Source organism: Chanodichthys erythropterus, chromosome 18 (assembly GCF_024489055.1).
Source record: "Chanodichthys erythropterus isolate Z2021 chromosome 18, ASM2448905v1, whole genome shotgun sequence".
Taxonomy (NCBI): Eukaryota; Metazoa; Chordata; class Actinopteri; order Cypriniformes; family Xenocyprididae; genus Chanodichthys; species Chanodichthys erythropterus.
This window is the reverse complement of record NC_090238.1, coordinates 3423861-3441259: the sequence shown is the minus strand read 5'-3', so window position 1 is coordinate 3441259 and position 17399 is coordinate 3423861. Positions and strand designations below refer to the sequence as shown.

The 17399-nt window shown below is 39.3% G+C and overlaps 1 protein-coding gene across 6 annotated transcripts; it reads left to right on the top strand.

Moving 5' to 3' along the window:
* Nucleotides 1-17266, top strand: si:ch1073-416d2.4 (coiled-coil domain-containing protein 42 homolog). Of its 6 annotated transcripts, none has more exons than XM_067366876.1 (12): nt 1-235; nt 4748-5002; nt 9541-9649; nt 9719-9794; nt 11160-11336; nt 13068-13225; nt 13345-13427; nt 13762-13921; nt 14018-14132; nt 16106-16180; nt 16302-16418; nt 16504-17266. In XM_067366876.1, exons 2-12 carry the CDS (start codon nt 4948-4950, stop codon nt 16648-16650), a joined length of 1272 nt encoding a protein of 423 aa, XP_067222977.1. In that variant the 5' UTR covers nt 1-235; nt 4748-4947; the 3' UTR covers nt 16651-17266. The 6 variants fall into 6 exon arrangements, with proteins under 6 accessions (XP_067222977.1, XP_067222976.1, XP_067222978.1 ...); XM_067366875.1 differs by having other exon boundaries at nt 4-235; nt 13762-13931; nt 14022-14132; XM_067366877.1 differs by having other exon boundaries at nt 6-235; nt 9749-9794; nt 13762-13931; nt 14022-14132.
* The last annotated feature ends 133 nt before the right edge of the window (nt 17267-17399 follow it).

Here is a 17399-nt window from a genome sequence, read left to right as displayed (position 1 = left end):
TGACACGTGATGACTAGAGTTTACCTTATTTGACTACTCACTCAACCAGCTCAGATAATGACAGATAATAGCAGAGCTGGCTTACAGTGGAATTACTGAGAAATGAGGGAAAATTGGTTGATCAGATGTCGAGCTGCTCTGGAGTGAAATGCTCGCGGTCTTTTGTTTAGATTCCTCTGAAAGAAAAGGAGAAGGAAATGCTACATGAGAACTGACACTTCCAGTTCAGCAGACGGTCAGATTCAGGGTTCCACATTAATGACTCTCACGGTTATGATAAGACTATACCTGTTTGATGTCTCACTATCTGTCGCTGTCATGCATCAGATGATGGCACTATTGCACGTGAACCTGTTTGTTTGTTACATATTTAGGCAAACAGGTTTTCTGCATATTATGCATACGTAACATATCTATTATTAGGATGGATAGGCCTATGCATGTTTCAGAAAATCATAATGTCATAATAATGAGAAAATTATCCAGAAACTGTGGGTTTATATCATGCATAGGTTTGCACACTTCTCAACATCTCATGTGTGTGTCTGATGTTCATATCTGCAGCTCAAGCACTGATGCCTTTTATGGACACGATGGACTCTGTTTAGCTTCACTTCCACTCACACTCATTACAGCAGTGTTTATAAAGTGCCAGGACATTATTCATCGCTGTCACTGATCACATTCCCACTACAGACACACGGGTATTTGTTAATCTAATACTGAATATGATACAGCTCTTTATCTGACTTCAGTCTATATCAGTTTGTCAAACGCTTTCTGAGTACTTCAGAGTTACGTATTAAAGAACTTTTAACTTTTTTTTATTGTTTGGCTGATGAATATCAGACATTTTGTTATATGTAAGCAGCACGAATCTTACAGGACAATTCTTTAAAGAAATATATGTCAAGCATGCTCAGTATTCAGCAGAAGTGAGTTCACAATATCACTACAGTGTCAAATGATTCAAAACTCTCACTATTTATATGTTTATGACAGAGGTGTAAAGAGAAAACCATACTTGAGTAAAAGTACAGATTCCTTACAGCAAAAATGTAACAAGTTACAAGTAACCAATTCCAATACGACTTAAAGTCTTAAAGTATCTGATTTTAACAGTACTTCAGTATTTTACTCATGCTGAATGTAGGCTCAGAGATGCAATAGTCCTCGACACCTGAGAGATGTGCCAGTGAAAATAAGAAACAGCTCATTTGTGCTCATTAAGTGCTCAAAAAGGTCATAAATACACTAATATCCTTCAGAAAGCTCTTGTTAATATAGCGGATCAATAAAATAATGTAAGTAAAATTCAATAGTCAAAGTCTACTGCATGTGCTGGTTTGAGCCTCATCACCGGCTGCAGTCATTTCCTCATCTCAAAAATCAAACTCCTGCAATTGGACTTGTATTCACATAAAGTATCCTTGTTGACAAGTTTGGGTGAGTAGATGCCCTTAGATGGTGATATATCACTTCTTTATACCAGAAACAAACTGCTGCAGAATAAGTTAGGTGTCATGTGAAATGTATGTGATTGCATTACTCATCACAAATGTAGTGGAGTAAAAAGTAAATTTACTTGTTCAAATATGTAGTCAAGTAAAGAGTAAAAGTTGCACAATGCATAATTCAAAATACAACAGAAAAATCAATACGAAAATTCTTTCATATTAAAGAGGCACTTTTTCAAGAGCTCACGTTAGACAAGTCCATGGTTTTCCCGCAGAATTGGGCTACTTTCACTGTTGCCGTGAGTTGTTTTTCATGTCTGCGGTTTGAATCGACCCCACATAACATGATATTTAGCCTCTGGAATGCGAATTTTACTAGGAAAACCCCACCAAAAATGTAGATTTTACATCCCGGAACGTGATTTTTTATCGGGAGAGCCCCCCTGAAACGCAGTGGGGCTAGTTTTGAGTAACAATTGGGTGGGTTTTGTTGTGAAACCTGGCAAACCAAGTGTTAGCAGTGCCGATTACCTCACGCAGAAATGTCAGAAACTGTTCAGCCTTTTATGTTCAAACCGGAGTCGACACTGAATAGAGAATAGATGCCGCATGAAGACAGAACAGGTATAGTTTAGTTCAATTTCGGTTATAATTTGTCATGTTGTCATCTTGCTTTTATGACATGCTATTGCATTTGTGTTACATACTGTATTGCAATAACATGGCCTCACCCCCTTTGTTGTGTGTTCTCGGGGGCGGGGTTTATGTAAATATTGGGGTTTGTGATGTCACCAACCTACACTCTTAGAAAAAAAGGTTCTTTGGGGTTCTATATAGAACCCTAGGGTTCTTTAACCAACTTTATAGAATCCTTTCTGCCAAAAAGGTTCTATATAAGGAGAAAGAACCAAAGGGTTCTTTGGGCTAAATGTGCTTTATATACATTATTAGTGCTTTATTTAAATTATTACACTATTGAACATTATATTTGTGTTTTTACTTCAATTTTACTTAGGCACACCTTTCATTCTGAAGAAAACAAATTATATACATTTTCAAGTTTAATAGGTTTATTAGAAAATAATAATTGCCGCATTATCCTGTAAAGAAAAAAAATCTAATTGTTTCTGGATCTAGGCGCTAGGGGTATAATTCTGCCATCTGCTGGTTAAAGAAAATCCTGTAGGAATGACTTAGATTCTGAAAGTCAATTCTTACAACTCAACCCTCCAAACAGATGCATTAAATGATCTTCGACATAAACAGCAAATAACTTGCATGTGTATGCGCTGATCAGTTCTGAACTGTCTGCACGCGCAGTGTCGGATTTCAGCCGCGCGAGTCGTGCGCGAGTAATTAGAATACGCGTGAACGCAGCATTTTAAACTTCAACCGTTACGGACGTCCGTTTGAGCTCAGCGCTCGAGAGGACGACGATTAAATTGGTAAGTGAGAAAATAATATCTCTTACGTTATTTTAATGACATTTGCCTAAATCCCTGATATTTTTACACACCTTACATGTTTTGTTTTTTTCAAGAATCAAAAAGAAGAAATGTGGTAACGTTATACGGTGCTGTCCGGGCCTGCGCTATTCTCCGCCAGGAGGTTTGTCATTTCTTACATGAATTCCTAAAATCTCTGTTAAAAACGGTTGTGGACTGTTCAATAAAGGTGGCGAGAGTTCATGTTATATCCTAATACACTTTTCTTTGTACTGTAGATTGTATTAGAAAACACATAAGAAAACGATGTTTCAGGAGCAGTCAAATCACTGTACACCCAGACTGTTATAAACATGAATTCAAGAGAAACCCCGAAGAACAAAGAGAGGAGCTGATGAAGATGTTTCTTCTGTGGATATAGCTGTGAGTAAGTTATTTGCAGTTATAGCACACTTTTTTCTGAATTAATTGAAGGCCTAATTTATGCTAAACACTGTATTTGGTTCTTGAAGATGCATTAGAAAAATGAAGAAAAGACCTTCAACTGCAAACCAATGACACAAAAATGTACATTATTTTTACTCACAGTACCAACTTTGGGAAACCTGTAAATCTGCTAAACTGAAGTGGCTTATATTTGTTTTCTATTTTCCATGTTTAATGCAATAATTAATAATAATAAATATATATAATAAATATTTCTGTTTGCACTCTCACTGCAGAAATGGACTCTGGAGTGCAGCGTTACTTCAATAAGATGAAAATAACACACCTGTATGATTCAAGTAAGTTTTAAGATGTAATTGTGAGAGATTCCTTTCTGTTTTCTGTTGTACTGTACTCTCCATAAGTCTAATAAATGTTTTTCTGACCTGCATCTCCATCTTAGGATGTCAAGCCCCCTGAACGCAAAGAGAGTCTGCATCAAAATGGACGTGCCCCTAATTGAAAACACAGAGATGTCAAAAGTATCTGTTGGCTGTCTACTTTTTGTTCAATATGGAGCATCCAAATGCCAGTTTCTTTCATTCAGCACTATTTAGCCCTTCTCAGTACTGAATTTGCTGCAATGGGTCATTTGTTTTTATTGTTTAAATGCTTATCTGAATGTTAAATTATCGTTTAACGCTCATGAATTAAAAAAAAAAAATTCTACTAGCTAGTCTTTTAGTTAATGTTTTTAGAAACATTTATTTATGTTAACTCTTCTAACTATTGCTCTATGAATTGCAGTGTTTTATATTGCTTGTGTCATTGTAAATGCTAATAAAAATGTCTTAAATTATTACATATTATTTTGTTGTGTTATGCCTATAGGTATTTAAGTTTTTCTAGCGATAAAGTAATATATAATAAATTATATAATTCATAAAATTTTATTAAATTAAAAGCTAAATCAAGAAAATGAACCCATAAAAGGTTCTATATAGAACCTTTTTTCCTGGCAATAAAGAACCCTAAAGGGTTCTTTTGATTGAACCCTTAAAAAGGGTTCTGTATAGAACCTTTTAGGGGTACCAAATACGTAGCGCCTGATAGAACCTTTTAAGGTTCTATATAGAACCTTTTCTTCTAAGAGTGTAAGAAGAAGCTCGTTGTAGTCCCTACCAGCCGTTTGTTGTAGTCCCTAAACAGTGAATTCTGTAAAAGAAAATATCTCCCTTTGCATTGAACTTTGAGCGTCGTAACTTTGTAGATGCTGTTATGCTCAAACAGCAACATTACACACTAACTAAAGTTAAAAAAAGTGAAATCATAATCAAGCACCACTTTAACATGATGCTTTGGACCCAAGCTCAATGCAATCACTGAAACTGAACTGGGGGCATCTGTGAATTCCAACAGAAAATAATATCAGGAGCTGTGAAGATCAGAAGATCAGTGAGAGTGAAGCTTGAAAACAGACAGTTCGGAGTGTCAGATCAATGCATAACATCAGCCTTTGGCACAAAACTGCAGATTTAAACTTTGCTAAAGAGCATGAAAAGAAGAGCATGTAATATTGGGATCACATTCCAAGAGTGATCCAAGAATGATAAGCAGAGATGACATCTATGAACAGGGTTGATCATCCAAAATGTTTAGACGGCATTGTGAAAGGTAGTATTTGTGCACACAAAGCAGATTTACATTTACAATATAACTATCATTAATTTGAGCTGTTAATTTTAACCTTTCATAATAATACCAACTGACAGGGCTCCCTGTATGTTTATAGCATTAGTTTCTAATGCTATTTTTCCAATCTAGAGCAAGTGTTAGTTCAGGCTGGTCACGTAGGCATAGCTCAGCTGTTCAATCTCTCCAATCACAGTGATTCTCCTATCAAGGTGCGTGTATATACAAGCCACTATTTTTCACTGTAAGCTTAGCCACCCTCCTACATATTCCATATAGCTGCATGTTCTGCACCTTTGCTGTTTGTTGTTTTTCTTCTCAGTCTGTTTCAGATCACTGCATCAAGATAAGACTTCCAAGCAGTCCACGAATATCATCTCTTTCACCGCCTCCACGCATATCTTTACGCTAATCTAATCTTTATTGTAAAGCTGAACCCCCATACGGAACCATACAGGCAAACCAAAAGTTGTAAATTATAACAGTTAAAAACATTGTAACATTTTGTCACTAAACTTAATGAAATTCTGTTTATTACCAAATCTTATATTGTGATGTATTTTTTTGTTTGTTTTTTGCCTTTTTACATAAAATGGCTGACAAGATAACTTTCAATCAGAAGCTTGACACAAGAAGAATATTCCAGCAATGATCCAAATCACACAAGTTTCTGAAGAAGAAGAAAGTATGTCTCCCGACTTCAATCTGACTTTTAGTCTCACATAGCCAGACATTCAGAGTGACGGCAGAAGGTCTGTGCCCGGTTGCATAAAGCACCTTAAGTTTTTCCCTTAAGTATGACACTTAAAACTGCAGTCCGCAACTTTTTTTGTGTAAAAAAATTATATAATGAGAATATACAACATGAATCCATTTTCCAAACCGTGTTTTTGTCTTATCCTGAATCATTATGGTACACTTATAATAAGTGTTTATATTCGGACTATTTCAGACTGGACTGGTAGGACCCGCCACACAGTATCACAGTAACTGCGTGACTCGCCATAGACATACATGGAGAAAAGTAGCTCCGGCTACAATGTTCCTCCGCAAGATGCATGCAGTTCTGTTTATTAACCGCTAGAGGGCCAAAAATCGCAGACAGCAGCTTTAAGGCGTGATTTTCCCTTAACTAAGGGAATGATTTAAGGGTGTTGCATATAATCTCTTCAACTGTTCTCTTAGGTTTAGGGAAACCGTTAAGTGTTTAAGGACAGCATCCCAGGTTTTGCCGTTATAAAATTCTTCTGTTGCCATGGACACATTATTTGTTAATACATATCGTGGTAAGTTTTCACAGAAACCAACATAAGATGGATAAGGAAAACAACAAAAAAAAACACATATGAAAGAGAACGACCAGACGAGAAACTCAAATTGATAGTTTACTCAAAATTGAGATTTCTGCCGTCACTCACTCCCTCATGTTGTTCCAAACCCATCCGTTCATCTTCGGAACACAGTTTAAGATATTTTACATTTAGTCCGAGAGCTTTCTGTCCCTCCATTGAAAATGTATGTACGGTATACTGTCCATGTGCTGAAAGGTAATAAAAACATCAACAAAGTAGTCCATGTGACATCAGTGGGTTAGTTAGAAGTTTTTGAAGCATCTAAAATACATTTTGGTCCAAAAATAACAAAAACTACGACTTTGTTCAGCATTGTCTTCTCTTCCGGGTCTGTTGTCAATCCGCGTAAGGCCTAAGGCCTTGTGTCCACCAAAGCATTTTTTCCAGCTGCTAGCATACGTTTTCAATTGTTTTCAATGGGAACGCTGTGTTTTTTAAACGCCAGGAGCGTAACGAGGTGCTGAGCGTCTTTTTCACGCTCAAGCGCTGAGAGCTCTGCGTTTTTTACCGGTCGCCTCGAATTGAAAATGTTCAACTTTGAGTAAAACGCTGCGCTCATCACTGTCACTTTTTAGCCAGCCGTCCAATCAGAGTGGATGAGGGGCGGGACAAATGCAACACCGGCCAACTGTCACAACATTCTTGCTGTACAATGACATCAACAAGCAGAGAACGAAACAAAATGGATGAGAAATTAATATTGCTGCTCTCATACATAGAATAGCAAGTAATTCCAAATTGTGTGAACATTTTTAGCCTGAAACAAATTACCTGCAAAATCAAGTAACAGTGACACGGATATTCCGTATCATAGCAACAAAGCGTCTCAACGTAAAAAAACGCTGCGCAGCCAGGGCCGTACGGAGGGTTTACCGAGGTCACAAAATTTGCTAGGGGGGTTCTGGGGCATGCTCCCCCGAGAAAATGTAGATTTCCTTGCTGTACATATATGCATTTTAAGACGTTTTAAGGCCAACAAAGTGGATAACAATAGCTTTAAAACTATGTCAACAAATACATACATGCATGCACAGTTTTGAGGCAGCTTAATCGCATGTTTGGTAATTCCATGACTGAATTTACCTCAGAATAATGATGGTGCATGCCCGTAGCTTCTTTAGCGCTTTAGTTAAACTATAATGCAGTAATATGCAGCACGCGCCGCGCATTTGCGCGAGCAATTCTTGAGTAGGCTATAATAGCTGATTGGAGTTTTACTGACATAGCCTGACAACATCTCATCTGACCACAGTTCACTGTTGTTCAAATGAAGCTACATTTTCCGCGCTCGTTTGACTTGCGCCTGGCGCTGAGCCGAAGGTGGAATGCGCGTCTGAAATTGTCCCGTTTGTTGTGGTCGTGAGACATTTCTTTATAAACGCAGCGTTTTACTTGGCGATGTTTTAAAAAAGATTTTTATTTTTGGTATTTTTTATGCTCTGTTGGTGGTTTGTGGAGTAGCAACACCTGGGGGGGGATTAGAGATGGTAAAAGTGAGTGGGTCCAATATCATTGGTCTTAAAAAGTTGGTGGGTCTTGTCCCACCCACATACAATGGTTCCGACGCCCATGGAAAATAGACGACATATGGATTCGGACACGGACCGGGTTCTGTGTTTGGCATTGATCATCACTGTTGGATTTCAGCATTGACTAATTTGAAATTTAGGGAAAAAATACCGAGGACATGACCTCGGTGTCCTCAATGGTAGATACGGCCATGTGCGCAGCTGAAGCGCTCTCAAGCGCTCACAGACGGGCGTTTTAAGCAGAGCACTTGGCGTTTTCAGCTGGCTAAAAACTCTTAGGTGGACACACAGCCTTAAGGTGCTTTATGCAACCAGGCACTGGACTCTATCACAGCTTTCATTGGCCAAGGACCGCCCAAGAGGACGTTTGACTGACATGTAACACAGCCAATCACAGTTCATTTTGTCTCGTGTCATGTTTATGTAAAGTCGATGTCCCTACAATAACAGACGGGTGTGCATCTAGTTAATTATTCATTCAAGAACATTGTGCAAGTTTACTGCAACAATGGAGCCTCAAACTTCACATACTTTTGGTATGGTGACCGCTCATTGTCACAGTTGTAAACAACGGCGTTCTTTTTCCATGAGGGGGTTTGGCATCATGGCATTTGTTTCCATGCGGACCGTTAAAGAACACAACACATTCTGTAGAATTCAACCAACCAGATAACGACTTTGAAACTCCTGAAGTGTTTCCAGTTAAGTGTGTTGTTGTGGTTTTCCCGCGGAATTGGGCTACTTTTCCACTGTTGCCGCAGGTTGTTTTTCATGTCTGCTGGTTGAAGCAACCCCAAATAACATGATATTTAACCTCTGGAAGGCAAATTTTACCAGAGGAACCCCACCAAATACACAGATTTTATCACCTGGACCCCCACATGGGATAGTTTTGGGTTAGTTTTGACTAGCAATTGGGCAGGTTTTGTTGTGAACACCCGGCAAACCTGTTCAAGTGTGCCATATGCATCAGACATTCAGCCAGCGGTCTGTGGGCGTGAGGTCTGAGGCTGAGACTATCCGACCTTTGACCTCTTTTAAAGCGAGATGTGGAGCAGCTGAAAGCAGCAGCAGAGAACTGAGATACAGCTGGAGGAACAACAGATCTGAGTAATCTCAGTTCCTGTATGTTTAACATAGTAAATCTAAACTCTTCATGTTTTTCTTTACATAAGCAGATGTTCTACTGTTCAGCATTGAAGTAAGGTTTGTGAATCATGAGTCCTTTTCACTTTTGCTAAATACTGATGATCTGAAAGTTTAGTCACTCACGAACTAAAAGCCACAACTTTGATTTGAATTCAAGCGAGTTGCATTTTATTTTCTGTGAAGCAAATAAATACTTTGAAAAAGATACATGTTTATTTCCAATTGTTTGGTCTGTGTTGATATGTAGTTCACTTGATTTTAATCACTGACACGAGTGTCTCAGCAGCGCCTCGCTGTGGACGCGGCAGGATCTGTAACTACACCGAGTGAGAACAAACACTTCCGCTCAGTTACCATGACACCAGCGGAGCGTCTTGTTGTGTTTTTGAGCAACAGGAGAAGCGATTTCATCGGAACAAACACTCGCTATCAATACGGCTCTAACACGGCTTATTCCCGTCTCTCTTTTTGTCTGCATTTCTCTATAAAGCACTCATGGATTCCGCGTCTCTACCTGCTCTGAAAACAGACGCAGATCTAAAGCTGAAAGTAGAAAACAGAAAGAAGAACGTGTTTGTTACGCAGTTAGAGGAGCACAGGTACAGATGCTTGTATACTTCATTGTGTTTTTGCTACTGTAACCAAGTTATAAAGCTAATTCACTGCAGCGCTTTGTCTGTTAATGTTGTTTTTGACAGAGAGCAGAAGGATGAGCATATAAAACACATCCCTGTAATAACTCAGGTGTGTATCAGAGCCACAGATACAGATACAGCATACTATATTCACACGGGGAATAACTTTACTCTGAAATCACTTTCACTCAGAAATAGCTCACACATAATTACAAACAAACGTTAAAGGATTAGTTCACTTTCAAATAAAATTTTCCTGATAATTTACTCACCCCCATGTTAACCAAGATGTTCATGTCCTTCTTTCTTCAGTGGAAAAGAAATTAAGGTTTTTGATGAAAACGTTCCAGGATTTTTCTCCTTATAGTGGACTTCACTGGAGCCAAACGGTTGAAGGTCCAAATGTCAGTTTCAGTGCAGCTTCAAAGAGCTCTACATGATCCCAGACGAGGAATAAGAGTCTGATCTAGAGAAACCATCTGTCATTTTCTAAAAAATTTTTTTAAATTTGTATACGTTTTAACCATAAATGCTCATCTTGAACTAGCTCTCTTCTTCTTCTCTATTAGAATTCCAGCAGTGTGGATGCTGCTAAGTGTATTACTGCCCTCCTCAGGTCAAAGTTTGAACGAATTGTTATATACTTGCACTGGCATGTATATGACAATTTAGTTCAAACTTTAGTTCAAACTAGTTCAAAGCTAGTTCAAGATGAGCATTTATGGTGAAACCGTATACATTTTCATTAATTTTTTTAGAAAATGAGCGATGGTTTCTCTAGATAAGACTCTTATTCCTCATCTGGGATCGTTTAAAGCTCTTTGAAGCTGCACTGAAACTGTAATTTTGACCTTCAACCGTTTGGGCTCCAGTGAAGTCCACTATATGGAGAAAAATCCTGAAATGTTTTCATCAAAAACCTTCATTTTTTTTCCACTGAAGAAAGAAGGACATGAACATCTTGGATGACATGGGGGTGAGTAAATTATCAGGAAATTTTAATTTGAAAGTGGACTAATCCTTTAAGTAACACATTGGCTTACACTGCATTTTAAGGTGTGTTACAGTGTAATTATACATGTAAGCAGTGAGTAATATTAATTAACTACATGCACTTACTATATGGTTAGGGTTAGTTTCTTGTAATTATGCATACTTTACTGAAATTACTACGGTAATGTAAAATGTGACAACAACACTGTACAATAGTGTAAACATTACATTTTTAAGTAGAAAGACTAAAATAGTGTTTTCTTGTAAATCATACTCTATTTACAGTGTAGTGTGTGAAATGAATGTGCTAGTCCAGGGGTGTCCAACAGAGTTCAGCTCATAGCCTCATCACATCTGCCTGGAAGTTTCTAGTCTGCGGAGTAAGAGCTTGTTCAGCTGGATCAGGTGTGTTTAAATGGAGCTGAACTCTGCAGGACAGACTCCTCGAGACGGTGTGTGTGATTGATGTGATGTGATGCAGGGCTCCAGCGGGCTCCTCGAGACGGGTGTGAACACACTGCAGTCCACACTGGTCCTGAAGAAGCGCGTGGAGGTGGACGAGCTGAACGCACAGCTGATGGAAAAACGGCAGCAGGTTCACGACTGTATGAAGATCCTGCGGGAGAGACGAGCTCAGCTACAGCAGAGACAGATGGAGGTGAGCGGAGATCCACCTCTGACAGCTCAGGGTTCCCCAAACTTCTTCACATACATGTTTAGTACAGTAGGGTTCAGCAGACGTTTGCAGTATAGAGTGCACTGGTGCTGCCCACTTGGTTCTGGAAGTATTTTTTTCCATTAAAGGTACAAGAAATTTTGCAGTAAAATATCCAAAAACCACTAGGTCAGTGTTATATATTTTGTTCACTTGAGTACTTACAATATCCCAAATGTTTGCAACTATTTGTAAACCGTGAGAAAATTGCAATTTTACCCAAGGCTCCGGGACGTGTGAGGAGTCGCCTGTCAATTGCGTCATATGTTACCCTTGGTTTCCGGTTTGATTTTATAGAAACCATGGAAACACCAAAGACGCTTTAATATTTACATGCTTTAATAGACCAGGGAACATCTGTTTTGATATATTTATAGACAGAAAACTAATTATTGTTATAAAGCTCAACACGTCTCATGCTTTACCATGCCTCAGAGAAAAAACAGTTTTGTGAAGTAGCTTACATAGCATAATCAGATGCAGCTTTATTTTTAGTAACAGTAATACAGCATTTTCTCCATCATACAATATGTTTTAAAACGAATTGCATGTCATTTATCAACACAATCATCCAGCATTTAATCTGATATTGTAAAATGGATCTATCTTACTGCAGTGTGCAACAGTGTCTCAAAGCAGCCGCCGAGCGAACGCACAGAGTAACGTTATAACATCATTTTCAACACTCTCAAATGTATCTAATATGATAAACAGAGCTGCGTTTCCTCATACTCATGACCGGAAAAGCGGAAGCGGTGCCGGCGACTGTGTCATAATAAAAGTCCCGCTGCTCGTGAGGCGTGTGTTGATCAATCGCTCCAGCTCCTCGTTCAGCTCCACAACACTCGCTCCTGCTCTGCTTCATACTACAGTAATAGTTATAGTTAGTTAAACAGTTAATAATCGCATCCATGAACATGATTTCTTCCCGAGTCCTATCCCAATTATTTTCCACCGGATGTGAGGTGGAGACCACGTTCATAAGGTTCTGCGCTCAAACGTGGCGTCATCAAACTACGCCTTTGTTTTGAATAGACCTCTAGCGGACAAAAAATATTACATACTGCACCTTTAATTTCTCCCTTGGAGATTTTAAAATAGTCTTTGTTAACGCGTTATAAGCCATGAACCAAACCAAGCAGCTACAAGGAGAATCAACAATACAAACTTTGATTTGAAGCAAAATAGTAGGTCTGTTACAATGGAGAAATATAAAACTGACCATTTAAAAATGTTGAATATATAAAAACTATATATTTTAAGTTTATTGCAATATATTATATATACAGTATACACACACACACACACACACACACACACACACACACACACACACACACACACACACACATTTTTAGTACTTTGAGGCCCCATTTACACTAGTACATTTTTGTTTTAAAATGCATAAATACAGTTACACCTGTCATTTACACTACTCTGGCATTTTCGACCCTCGAAAATTACTTTTGAAAACGCTGCAGACCCCATTTAGTTTGAAAACGGCGGAGTTGCGTTTCAGTGTAAACGGACCAAAACAGAGACCATGATGGGATGGCTGCCCACATTTCCTCTGTGTGTACCTTTACGACCGTGTAAACAATAACATATATGGCACATTAGTGGATGAAACTGCTGTTCGATCATGTTTGTTTGAGAGTATGTTTCCTCACACAGACAAAACAAAGGGCAGCAAAATTTGACAAATTTGTGGAGGAGAACGAGGTGAAACGTCGCCGTGCGCTGAAGAAATTCCAGATGGAGAAACAGCAGAATGAACTGAAGGAAAAGGAGAAAACTGAACTGTCCACACAACTCCAGGACTTACAGGCAAGGTAACATATAAAGACTTTACAGCTGTACCAGAACCAGCACAAACACAAAACCCTCATGTACTGAAAACCAGAACAAAGAGACTGTTCTGATCTGATCATCTGTTTTCTCTATTCAACAGGCGACTGTATTTAAAAGAGCGAGTGAACAAGTACAAGATATTCGAGGAGTTTCTGATGAAGACTCTTGATTTACTTCCAGACAGTAAGAACATTTGGACAGAAAACAATGAGGCTTTTATTTAGTTTATAGCCCCCTTTACACCAAGAACAATAACTATAACAATAAAGATAGAGTTTTAAAAATCGTTCTAAATACAATAGCCACACCACAACTATAACGATAACGAAACAGAGAAATGATATTATCAGAATCACTTTCAGAGTGATGTTATTCCACGATAAAAAGAGCTCAAGCATTTAAAGCTACAAACTGCAACACTTATAATAAACAGAATGATATTGTGCGCTGGTGAGGATGCTAATATAGCTGTCGTTCTTGGTGTGAACGGGTCTTTAGTCTCATCTTCCCTGTGCAGACTATCTAGGGTACAGGACGGACCTGGTGATGCCGATCATCAGACGCTACGAGACGCTGAGCATCAGCCGACAGGATCTCCTGCAGCAGTTAAACAGCCTGACGGACGAGCTGAAGACGAGCCAGAACCAGCTGGAAGCCCTCAAACACCAGCACAACACGTATAAACTGGTACAGTCAGAACATCACGGGCTCGCTACAGCGGCTCACTGGAGCCTTACACACGCGTGACGTATTGATGTGTTTTTGTCTTTGAGGAAGACGACCAACCAGGAGCTATCCGAACGACAGACGCAGCTGGATCAGATGAATGAGAAGAACAAGCAGCTGGAAATGACGCTTCAGATGCACATGGCCCAGTCCAGAGACCAGGTCTGAACCCTCACAGCAAAACGTCTGTTTGAACACTAGAGCAGCGGCTCCCAACGCTGGTCCTGGAGCCCAATGCCGTCTCTCTGGAGTCTTCACTAACGAGCTGATGAGTTTGATTAGGGAAACGTGCTGGAGCTCCAGGACCAGGATTAGAGCCGCTGCTCTAGAAGCGTGTGAAGATCCGTTTGCATGACGTTTACATGCACACCAACACACTGATAACTCACAAACATCCGCTTACTGGATTAACCCATCGTCCAGATTTACACACAATCCTAGAATTTACTAATAATCAGGTTATTTCCTGGTAATGACGTCAGAACCTAATCATTTGTGTATCTGACTCCATTTGTTATGTGAGATGTGATATTAAATAAGCAGTATTTTGTCTGAAGTGAGCACATTTTTATAATTTTTGGGTCCAGAAAGAGTACATTTCCTACTACTAGCTTCAATCAACAGTAAAGCCACAGAATGCTGGTTAAAGGTTTAGTTCACTTCAGAATTAACATTTCCTGATAATTTACTCACTCCCATGTCATCTAAGATGTTTGTCTTTCTTTCTTCAGTCGAAAAGAAATGAAGGTGTTTGAGGAAAACATTCCAGGATTTTTCTCCATATAGTGGACTTCACTGGGGTTCAACGGGTCCAAATGTCAGTTTCAGTGCAGCTTCAAAGAGCTCTACATAATCCCAGACGAGGAATAAGAGTCTGATCTAGAGAAACCATCAGTCGTTTTCTAAAGAAAATAAAAATTATTTACTTTTTAACCACAAATGCTCGTCTTGCACTGCTCTGTGATGCTCCACGCATGACGTAATCATGTTGGAAAGGTCACGCCTAGTCTGCTGTATTTTCTCCTCCAACTTCAAAATCGTCCGACATCGTTTATTTTTTTTGTAAAGGCCATTTGATTTAGTCTTTGCACGTTTGCTTTGTAAACACTGGATCGGTACTTCCACCTACATCACGCGTGACCTTTCCAACATGATTACATAATGCGTGGAGCATTTGTGCTTCAAAAGTATATAATTTTTCTTTTTATTTAGAAAATGTCCGATACTTTCTCTATATGAGACTCTTATTCCTCGTCTGGGATCATGTAGAGCTCTTTGAAGCTGCACTGAAACTGACATTTGGACCCGTTGAACCCCAGTGAAGTCCACTATATGGAGAAAAATCCTGGAATGTTTTCCTCAAAAACCTTAATTTCTTTTCCACTGAAGAAAGAAAGACATGAACAACTTGGATGACATGATGGAGGTGAGGAAATTATCAGGAAATTTTAATTCTGAAGTGAACTAATCCTTTAATGTGTTTACATGAACGAAAAATCCAGCCTAGTCCATCGGTTTATGCGGAAGCCCTTTATAAAGAAAAAAGGGTTAACGCGTTTACATGATCACATGCATTGTTGGTTTTTTAATCATAATGGGGTTAAGAACATGCATGTAAATGTAATCAATGACTGTATATCCTGCAGAATGAAAACCTGCAGCAGTTAAATCTGTCAATCATCACATCACTTCATGAAGCAGGTTGTTCTGCGAAACTCGTGTAGCTGTCCTGACTCATGAAAGATCCCATGCTTTCCTGCTAAACACGCTTGTAACCAATGACAGGACAGTTTACTGACCTGTGTTAACACTAGTGTTCTCTTGTGAAAGCAAGAATGAATTCAGTTCATTGTCAGTAGTGCAGTGATGAATGAAGAACCGCTCACACAGACGTCACTTTCACACCCATCAGCTTCTGTTGTTCAGCACAGCAAATTCACATTGACATGAACACAAGAGAAATCTGCATGGTGAACATTTCCACCCTCATGTGAAACTCATGATGATCGTGTGGATTCTGACTGGAATGACTGGATTTCACCCACAAAATTTTACTGAGCAACAGTAAATGTGACCAGTCACAGTGAAGTTTGGTCCTGAGTTACGGATTCTGAACAGTTTTAACATGTTTCAAGTTTCAGCTCGAGTCTGCATCCCATCGGTCTCGCTCCCACTTCAGTTTAACTACAGTCACATATAAATGCAAGCAGGTGAAAGTGAATATAGAAATACAGTAAACTGAATTAAATGAGTTGTTTACATGCTTCTAGCCATCTTAAGCAGGGCTGGTTTTGTCTGTTTGCATCGTTCATGTCAGTGATTGTTTTGTAGGTGGAGGAAGCAGGGAACATCCTGATAGCTGTGAGAAACCTTGGAGAGCAGTGTTACCTGAGCCACTACGGCCCTCTGGACAGCATGGACACGGTCACCATGATGGACATGATAAAGGTGCCGGTGCTTCAGTGACATTTAACCCACGGCACATAATCAGAAACTCACAAACATGCGTTTCTTTCTTCACATGCTTTCAAAGGAGTTTATCGTGGAGAAAGCAGATCTGGAGAGAAGAGCCACGAGACTCACAGACAACAGCGCTGCCACAGCCAAGAAAAACCTTTCCGGAAGAATCCAGCCAAAGAGCCGCAGCAGCAGATCCACTGCCAGGAAGACGCCGCAGTAGATCCATGCTGTCGCAACGAGAATGTGTGTCTGAGTTCAGTACCAATATTTGGGTTTATATATGATTGACATTGCTTAACTCTTTTCCCGTCATTGAATTTTTCCAGCAATTAAATTATACAGTAGGGGGACGCCATTATGCATCTTCTAGTACAAACTTTCTAGATCAAAACACAGGTGAAGAAGCAGAAACAAACGATAGATGCATTGCTGACACACATGTAAAATAACACAATCATCAAACATTAAGCAGCATATAAATCAAAACTGCCTGATGTTACTGAATGAAATGTTGACACATGAAGAGGAAACGACTGTGAAGCTTTGAGGTGTTGATGGACGCCTCGATTTGTTCGATCATCGCTCTGAATACCATCCGGTGAAGACTAAAGGTGCGTTCACGTGGCCTCGTAATTCCTGTGGTTACGAGATTCTAGCTTGTAAAAAGCGTTCACGTCCTCGTAGAGCTCGTAATTACAGTTTGTAAGCTGGGAGTTTTCTGAAAGCTCCCAGATATACCACGTGGCAGCTGTACCACCTGACAGCTGTAGATTCATTTAGGCGTTGACAGTGCTGCCATGGAAACGCATAATTCCCAGTTCAAGGACCAAAAGGACGTGAACAGCTCCGAATATAACGTCATGTGTTGTAATTTCAAGATTCCGGTAAATACGAGGTGACGTGAACGCAGCTTAAAACTTGATTTTCTCAGCTTTTTGTTCAAAATGTTGCTTTTTATGAAGCTTACTC

Excerpts from the sequence above, each read along its gene's own strand:
- si:ch1073-416d2.4 (XM_067366875.1), top strand. The coding sequence starts at position 4,948 with ATGACATCTATGAACAGGGTTGATCATCCAAAATGTTTAGACGGCATT. Across the intron at positions 9,650-9,718 it reads ACGCAGTTAGAGGAGCACAG|CGCTTTGTCTGTTAATGTTG; the intron begins GTACAGATGCTT and ends AATTCACTGCAG. Across the intron at positions 16,419-16,503 it reads CCATGATGGACATGATAAAG|GAGTTTATCGTGGAGAAAGC; the intron begins GTGCCGGTGCTT and ends ATGCTTTCAAAG.